Source organism: Mastomys coucha, unplaced genomic scaffold (genome assembly GCF_008632895.1).
Source record: "Mastomys coucha isolate ucsf_1 unplaced genomic scaffold, UCSF_Mcou_1 pScaffold23, whole genome shotgun sequence".
In the NCBI taxonomy this organism is placed as follows: Eukaryota; Metazoa; Chordata; class Mammalia; order Rodentia; family Muridae; genus Mastomys; species Mastomys coucha.
Genome location: NW_022196906.1, coordinates 16770129 through 16780155, shown reverse-complemented (window position 1 = coordinate 16780155; position 10027 = coordinate 16770129). Strand labels below are relative to the sequence as shown.

General features: G+C 39.9%; 1 protein-coding gene across 13 annotated transcripts in view; it reads right to left on the bottom strand.

Moving 5' to 3' along the window:
• The window catches only part of Bbs9 (Bardet-Biedl syndrome 9), a 409213-nt gene that overhangs the window by 302206 nt on the left and 96980 nt on the right, over positions 1-10027 (bottom strand). For all 13 annotated transcript variants that reach the window (XM_031345639.1, XM_031345633.1, XM_031345628.1 and 10 more), the window contains one exon: positions 3622-3796. In XM_031345639.1, the coding sequence (XP_031201499.1) occupies positions 3622-3796 (175 nt within the window). The remainder of the gene's footprint in view (positions 1-3621; positions 3797-10027) is intronic.

Below are 10027 nucleotides of genomic sequence, written 5' to 3'. Positions count from 1 at the left end.
AAAAAAAAAAAAAAAGAAAGAACATAAACCTCATTGAACACCACAGGTTTTTCAATGGGAGGGGCTACATAAGAAAATTAAATACCACAAATTCTTTCAGTCTCTTTGCCTTTGGGATCTAAACATTTTTGTTTGTTTTTTAAGTTAGCACATAAAGTGGAATCTTTCATCATCACATTTTCATGCATGCTTTGTTTTCGTTGCTCTTTCTCTCCAGCTCCCTTCCCACCCCCCATCTCCCTTGCTCATCCTCACCCCACACACCCCCTCCCCATACCCCCATCCCTCACCCCACACACCCCCATCCCCCTGGTACTACTTTCAAGTCCCATTTATTGTATTACCTTCCACCTCCTTCCTTCCCTAAATCTCTTCCCACATCTCCTGGGTAACTTTATAACTAAGTAAGTAATTCTGACAGAAAAAGAGGAAGAAAGATATTGCAAAGTCTGGACACATGGCAAGGAAGACAGAAACATCAAAACCCATAGCCTCAATACAAAACAAACAGTTCTCCCACCAAAGTTATACAGGGACTTGGCAAGATGGCTTCAAAAAAGCCCTTGGGGCAAGCCTAGCAACCTGACTCACTCTCCTGGTCCCACATGTCGGGAAGAAAGAACCAAATTCTACAAGTTGTCCTCTGACCTATAAACATACACTATGGCACAGACATGCACACAACACCTGCACAATAAAAATAAGTAAATGAATCTTTAAATGTATATATACATACACATATATATACATACACATATATATATATGTATGTATGTATATATATACACATATATACACACACACATATATATACACACATACACACACACACACATACACATATATATAAACAGGCCACTGACATGGCTCTGAGGGTAAAGGTACTTACTACCTTGCTACTAGGCTGAACAACCTAAGTTTGATCTTGAATGGAACAAACTCCCCTAACAAATTGTCTCTGATCTCCAGGTATATACCATGCCACACATACCTGGGCCCAAACATGTGTCCACACACACACAAAAATACATACATTCATAAATTTAAACAAGTCTGGCTTGATGGTACATGTCTGAAAATTAGAGGCTGAGGCAGGAAGATTATAGCTTCACCCAGCCTGAGCTAGAGAGTCCAGTCCTATCTCAAAGGAAAGGAAAGGAAAGGAAAGGAAAGGAAAGGAAAGGAAAGGAAAGGAAAGGAAAGGAAAGGAAAGGAAAGGAAAAAAAAGAAAGGGAAAGAAAGGAGAAGAGAAGAGACGAGACGAGGAAGAGGAAAGGGGGGGTGAGGGAAAACACTCGAGCCTAAATTAAAATCACTTGCAATCTATATTTGCAATGATGAGTTCTGTGTCTTATCCCCAAGTGTAGGTTCTGGGGACTGCGGAATGTGTGAATGTGCATTAACAAAAAACTGACCAGAAGATTCCTACACACACGAAAGCTTGAGGGGAAAGCCCATACATGCTCCTATCTGAATATAATTAACTTTAAAGTAGTTAACTATCAATATCAAAATGAAGGTGAATTATGTCTTAAAAGCCCATTCTATTAGCCAATTACATTCTATAACTGACTACAGATAGACTTAATGAGGCCGCAAAAAAAGGAACCAGGAGTTTTATACTTTTCCCTTTCCTAAATTTCCCTGGTGACTATCATTTAATCCAATCTATTAAACTTGAAAGCATGCACACACACATCACAGAACATAATGCTATAAATCTTACCAATTGCTCCATGTCTTGTACATTTTACCATTGTAAATTAATCTCATAATGGATAAAGTATGAGGTTTTTTTACTTAGATGAAATGAGTTAAATAGATCAGTATATTCGAGAACTATCAGAGTGGAATCAAGACATTTATGATATTCACCTCACACATCAAGGAAACGGACCCGTTGCCCTCTAGAAGGATCTCTCCTAGAGTTACTACAAACTAAATCGCACATACGCACATGCACAAGCACACACGTGCACGCACACATACACACATGCATCAGAGAGTAAGCTCTGCCAGATTCAGATCTGTGCACTGTGCCCTTCCCATAGCCCTACTTGGCAGGAGGTAAGAGTACTGCCTAAGTTTCGGCAGTACTGAGTAAATCACACAGACACTTTTCTTAATTTCTCAAACAAAAGGTATTTATTTTCAGAGCCAACACCATAATTCAGTCAATCTGGGCAAGAGCCAAAGAAGCTATAGAGGAACGTGGTGTGGTGTCCTGCCATGTCCATCAGCTGCTGCTTCCTCATACACAGTTGCTTGTTTTCAGGATGGACAACCATGCGACAGAAGACTGCCACTTACGAAAGGGAAAGTGCCTGTCTGGTTGGACACACAATACTGAAATGAAGGCACAAGCTCTATGGCCACTGCCCAAGAGATTTGTATTTTCTTCCCAACTTGTGAAGCATCAGACAGCCAAAAACAACAGAATAATATGATGTGTAAAGTTCTAAGTGCTGCCATCACAAAGACAATAAATGTTAGAGAGCCAGCTCAGCAGTGAAGGGCAAACTCAGGCTGGTTCCCAGCACCCAGCTCTGGTAGCCCACAACCACCTGTAAGTCAGGTTCCAGGGAACCTCATATCTTTCTCTGGCCTCAGTGACATCTTCATACATGTGATACATATAACCCACAAAGGCACACCCATGCACAGAAATCAACAATAGATCTTTTTAAAATACAATATGATAACTAGCTAAAGATATTTTAAACCAACCCTATTTCTGTTCCCAGAATGATTTTCTAATTCTTTTCCCATTCTCTCTACCAACAATTTTTGTGGATCTTTACCTGACAGAGTAATGTTTTCTCTCAACATAACTCAGGAAGATCTTAAGTAATTTCTAGCAGAAATACACACTATGTTCATGGGATCACTTCCACGCCCTATCTACAATGAACTGTAAAGACCATGAACTGTCATTGCAATAGTTACAGCTTTTCCCAGAAAAGTTTCAAATGCCATATGCATCCCTTGTTTTTATAAAGTTATTCCGCACGTGCAAGTTTACATATGGCTTTTTTTCACTCAATATTACATTTTATTGTCTGTCTGTCCATTGTTGAGGCAGACAACTTTTTTGTTTTGTTTTTGCTTTTTTTGAAACGAGTTCTCAGTATGTAGCCCTGGCTGTAATGTAACTCACTATGTAGATAAGGTTGACCTCAAACCTGCCTCTGCTTCTGCCTCCTGAGTGACAAGACTAAAGATGTAGGCCACCACGGTTAGCCATTTTATTGTCCTCATATCATATATATATCAGTATATATCATATACATCATGTTAATATTGAGCATTTTCTATTGGTGGTGAGTTGAAACACATTTAATCTTTATAACAAGCTGCTCAACACTGGCAATGTTATCTGCTAAGTACACTGACCATCCAGCAGTAGTGAGAGATGAGTCCTCTGGGCTTCTTGGAATCAGAGCATGGCATAGCCTTCCAAATACTGTACATACATCACTGTGATGTTCTAAGCCATCCCAGTTAAATTTTACCAAAGAAGCCAGTAATTTCTTCAACTGTAATATTCAAGGTCTTCCAGAAAAATAACCAATCAGCAACAAGCACAATAATCATGATTCCAAAGGTAACACACAGACTCACTTGTAACTTTCCACTTGTCTGCAAGAAGAGACAGTTATGAAGGAATCCGTGCGGGGACTGTAAGCAAGAGGGCCAGGCAGAAGAGAACCGGGGAGGAATCTCCCAAATGCGTAGCTTTCCTGCTCAAACACCATCAGCATCCCATCCATTGACTGGATACAAATTAAATCCCGACCTAAAGAAGAGTTAGAAGAAGTTAGAGAGCTTATTCTTTATAAATTTGATGTTTAATAATCACTTTCTGTACAAAAATATCACAGTTAGCTTTCACTCTACAAGACAATCTCAAGGTAGTTTCAGTTTTAGTTTATAAGCCAGTGAAAATAACAGGTTAGTAATATGAATACATATACGCATGTCCCAATTTTTATATTCATAAGATGTTTATAGTTTCCTTGTAAATTCAAATCATATTTACCAGGAGTTTATACTTTCAATAACATTTCTTTTTATATATTATACACCAAAATCTTCAATTTCAAAATAATCCCTAAGAACAAACATGATTCTGACATATTATTTTCCCAAACTCTGACACATAACAAAAACAGTTCTTCGGAGAACTCTTCACTGTCATAGAGCTCTCTCCTGTTTTCATTGACTTAGACATCAAACATAGGACAGAGGGAACCAGGGACACCAGCCAACAGTGCAGCACATGCACAGCATGCAGCAAGCTCTGAATTCAAACCTCAGCACACAACACACTAGAACACACACATAAATGCATATGCACTCATGCATGCACACACATACACAAATGTACTCATGCATGCTCACATACACAAACACACACACATATAAATGCATGTGCACTCATGCATGGTCTCACACACACATAAATGCATATGCAGTTATTCATGCTTATGTACACAAAAATGCACACACACAAATAAACTGATGTCAGATGACCTCACTGGGAGATGGTGCTGAAATATTTGTGGATGACAGGATATATGGGATGCAACTTTAAACATTACAAATCAGCCCATTGCAACTGCTTGGCCACAGGTGTGATGCCAAAGTTTCAGAACCAATGCCCTAGCATGATAGGGTAAGAAAACAGGACTCGAAGAGAACCTGAACCCCAGAGAAAGGTAACACCTTTGACCCCTGTGAACACAGTGGAAAGCTCTCATTTCCTGAAACTCCAGCAGTATCAAAGAAAATATTAGAACTGTTCAGTCCAAGACAGCTGCTCCTAGAGGCACATAATCTAGGGTTCAGTGCAGCTCCACCAGTCAGTATGTAGCTGGGACAGCAGTCTCCCAGTCTGTGGGGCGGCAACCCACCTCAGTACCTTCTATGACAATTACATAGGACAACTAGACCAGCAATGGAAACTCCTCACCTCCTTTACCACCTGCCTGATGCTGCACAGCCTGCAATTTCCTACACAGCTCACAATGACGCCCATGGCCCCACTTTTGCTCCTGGTGGCCCCTCTCTCTTGTACTCTTCTTACCTGCTCCAATGAAACCTTGCGCTTTCTTTTAATTTTTGGTGGGAATGACTTCATTCTGAATTTAAAAATAGTCCCTGGCTTTATGTAAACTAATTGGCAATATCTATCACAGTTCAGGGATAGGTATAGTTTACAGCAGAGGAGGAAAAAGAATCCCTCAAATGAGCCGGAAGTAAGGTCAGGGGTGAGTTGGTCAGTGAGAGGCCAAGTTAAGATTGGAGACACTATCTGAAGTCTCATCTGGAGGCAAGAAATTCCCATAAATTATGGGACCACGTGGGGTTGAGTCTGACTCGGAATCAGATTGTGTCTTCCCATAACTGTCTTTTCCTTGCAAGTATCCTTTGTCAGTGATCTCTCAGAAGCCCATCCGGACTTTCACCTTACACTAATTATCTATTAAAATAATCTTGTCTTGTGTCTCTCATCAACCCTAAACTCAAAAGCAGAAACCCTATTCATCTGTATGAATTACAAAATGCCTGGCATGCAGGAGATCCAGTAAAAAACATCTTTTGAGGTGGAGTAAGTTAAGCAAAGGAATGTATTCATCTGCACTTCAGATTAGCTGGGATTTTATTCTAAGTATTTCATACACTTCATCTTTAGTATGTAAAAAATGCTTCAGTTATTACAACCTTGGCTGCTAATATTTAGAAAAATGTAGAGATCAAACCAAAAGATAATTCAAAAACAAATAAATAAATCTTTCAAATCATTGCCTTGGAAACCACCTGAGAACACATACCAAAGGCTCTTCTCAGGAATAATGAGAACAGAAAGGAAGAACCATAAGAGCTGTGTAACTGTTCTAGGCCTGAGAAAGCAGAGCCAACAGAAAGTGACTCCAGGGTGATTTCAATGACACACTGATAAACCACACTGAAGAGTCCTTACCACACAGTTAGCAATGTATTAGAAGCTCTCATGTACTTGCTTATAAAGCTTGGAAGAAAATTAGCAGAATAATGACACTATTAAGTAATACTGTCATTTATTACATATTTAATAGAATCCCAGACTTGTGCTAAAGAACTAACCATCGTGTTAGCTATAATAGTCAACAACTCTAAAAATTATGTGATGTTCCTGCTTTACACATCAAAGCACTAAAACTCATAGAGCCTAATTAATTCACTTAACATCAAAGGATTAGAAAGTGACAGAGCAGAACTCAGGTTGGGATCCATCTGTGTCTACAGACCTCCACTGACTCCTGCAGAAGAAACAATTATATCCACTCTAAAAGTGAGTGCTTATCAGCATGACGAGTATAAGCAATGTGGACTGAGTGAAACACTGCAGATCAATCAGAGCATCATCACAGTGAACTCACTCAGAAGGGCTTCGAGATAAAGGGGGGATGTGTCACCACTGAAAGGATGAGCAGAAACATGAGGAAAGGTAAACAAGAGCAGAGGCGAACGGGGAGGGAATGTCTGGGAGAGAAGATGAATCCCTCAGAAGACACAGAGACAGGGATGCTTGACTTACAGGCACACTTGACTTAGGCCAAGACTCAACCAAGACAGCACGAATGAAAAACACAGGGGTTAAATACATGATAAAATTTTAATGAAGTCCCCCAAAGTTACACCTATAACTTTTTTTTTTTTTTGGTTTTTTGAGACAGGGTTTCTCTGTGTAGCTCTGGCTGTCCTGGAACTCACTCTGTAGACCAGGCTGGCCTCGAACTCAGAAATCCACCTGCCTCTGCCTCCCAAGTGCTGGGATTAAAGGCGTGCGCCACCACTGCCCAGCCACCTATAACTTTTAACTAGAAATATTAAGAAAGTTGAAGGTTTCAGCATGGTTCATAGACAATCATCCCATTAGTTTCAAACAGAAGAGAGCAATTATGTAATTTAAATATTTGTAAAACCCAAGAAGGGTTGAAAAAGGATTTATCAAGTCCATTTAAAAGGATTTTTAAATCAACATTTTTTTTTTTTAATTTTTAAAAGCAAAGGGAAAATGGTGCCTGTGAGGATAGAAGGAGCTAGAACGTTCCACCGTGGAGCATTCACTTCAATGAATCCGATTAAATAGTGGATCTCATTTCCTGATGTTAAAATACACAGAGTGCTAACACGATACAAAAAACATCAACCAATTACATGTTGAACTGACCAGTAGATTAATGGTTTAATAAATTATAGTTTGCTCACTAAAATGGTGTGTAGGAGTATGTATGTATGGCCATTCCCAGAAATTCTTTCTACCAAGCATAGCCCAGAGAATTTTCCATCACTCGCTACTATGGCAACAAGGCACTCGTGGATGGTGTTTCCGTCATCCCTCAGTTGTCCTCCCTCCCTGTGGAATCCACGTGGCACAGGAAGGGGAGTGGCACACATGCAGGACAACCACCATCACTCAGAGTACTCCACAGTCTCTGAACCTCCCCATGCTCACATTTCTTCTGCACACTGACTGAAAATACGAGTGAAGAAATGCAATCGTGACCTGTGGCCAGGCATAGATTATTGTTCAGCATGCAACTGTCAAAAGTACTTGGTCTTGCTCCAAGTCGAAAAAACATGAAAAACAGCTGCATAGGTAGTCAGAAAGGCAGACGGGACGCATCAAGAGACTGATCCACAGGACAAAAGAGTCCACAAGTCTGTGGAACTTCCGCTCTTTTTACACAGGGAAAAAGGTTGTGCTGTTGTTACAAAAACTCTGAAACACTAACTCATTAATCTTTAAGGAAGCCAAAGTCAAAAATGATGAAATGTGTCTGCTGTGAGTAAAGACATAAAAATGTTCAGAGTAGGATTCCAAGCACACTGCTTAAAAACAGCTAGTACATAGATCTCAAAGGTTCTCCAGGTTGTACATTTGTCATTAAATATTCTTTTATGATTTTCGTTCCTATTACTGTACAAATAAAACCACTGTCAACACTTGGAAATGCACAAACCTTGGGCTTTTCTAAACTGTAAACACTTGGTAACTGGTTGAAGACAAGGGAAGCTAAACTCTTTATCATTCCTGTGAAGGTCTGAATGAGAATGCCCCACAGGCTCCTGTGTCTGAACATTCAGTCCCCAGTTGGAGGAAGTGTGTACTGGGGGTAAGTTTTGAGGTTTCAACATACTCTGGCCATTTTGAGATCTCAAGCTCGCTCTCTCTCTCTCTCTCTCTCTCTCTCTCTCTCTCTCTCTCTCTCTCTCTCCCTCTCTCCTCTCCCTCCCCCCCCACCTCCCCTGACAACTTGTGAATCATGATGTAAGGTCTCAGCTGTTCCCACCAGCATGCCTTTACTCCACCATCTTTGATCTCAACCCTCTACAACAGGAAGTTAACACTTTCTCTTCTAAGTGATCTTGGTCATGGCATTATGTCACAGCCACAAGAAAGCAACTAAGATGCTACTCTTTTCCTTTTTTCTTTGAACAAATAACTTGTGACTAATAATAGTCCATTAGCTGGGCGGTGGTGGCGCACACCTTTAATCCCAGCACTTGGGAGGCAGAGGCAGGCGGATTTCTGAGTTCGAGGCCAGCCTGGTCTACAAAGTGAGTTCCAGAACAGCTAAGGCTACACAGAGAAACCCTGCCTTAAAAAAACCAAAATAATAATAATAATAATAATAATAATAATAATAATAATAATAATCCATTATATACTTAGATTCCAAGCTGAAAACCTAAGTTATAAATAAAGTAATAAATAAATGTTCAAACCCTAAGCAAACAGAGGAATAAACAAGAAGAAAACATGTGTTTGACTAAATGGCTAACATTTGTAGGTAAGCTTCAGAGAAATAACACAGGTTTTCAATGAGGATTCAAGTGTTGCCTCAAAAATAACTTTGTAAGACTAAACCCAAATTCAAGAAAAAGTATTGGGTCTGCACAGCAACTCTTCCTATGAGCTTGACTTTTGACATTTTAATGTGCCTCATCTTAAATGAAACTGATAATAGCTTCAAAAAGATACGACTGTGTTTCACCATGTTATTTAACATAGTCTTTTTCTCCTTGTTTTTTTTTCCCCTCTCTTCACTGAGAACTGAACCTTTCCCCTTCATTGTAAACAAAATAATAGTTAATAAAAAAAATCACAGGCACTCATTAAGTTAGCAGTCCATGTGATGATTCATTAAGAGTCCAGCGTTAGATGTGAAAAGAAGGTCCCGAATGTTCTATCCTAGCTAGTATCCACGGAAGAACAGGAGAAGTGTCTCCTCAAGGGCAGTGAGCCTTGATGTCTCCCTTACATTCTCCATTGACAAATGTCATAAACACTCACAGTCTAACTGGTGTATGCTGGGAGACACATAGTGCTGTTCATATGAAACCTAATTAAATACTGCAACAACATAGGAACAAGGGCAAATGAAAATAATATAAAGGCTATGGAAGCAAGATGAGTGGCTGCAAGAGCCAGGGAAAAGCTTCAGAACTGAGATCACACTGAAAAAGCAGCAGAAGGAACCATATGTACGAAGCCTCAGGCTATGGACGAACGGTGTCGGAGGGTGTCAGGAGGGAGAGGGTGCACAGTGGAGGACACTGCGAATGAAAAAGGCATGTCATCAGAGCTACGGTTAAAGCGGCAACTCCAGGATAGCTGCATCCACACTTACATCCTGGAGGTGCTATCTGTCTCCTCATCTGGAAAGTAGTAGCATGAAGTAGACATTTCATGATGCTACTACTATGGGGACTAAACATAATAAAATGCACACTTTCTCACACCTGATAAACATCCGATAAACAGCGATCACTGCCACTATTACTACGCAGGCACAACTGTGTGACACTCTGTGTGAAAATCAAACAATGAAAAAATAAATTTGAAGAGAATTTTTTGCTTTGGGAAAAATGTATCTGGAGAAAAAGCACATACATACATACACACACATATACACACACATACACACACACATACACACACATATACATACACACACATACACACACATATACATAC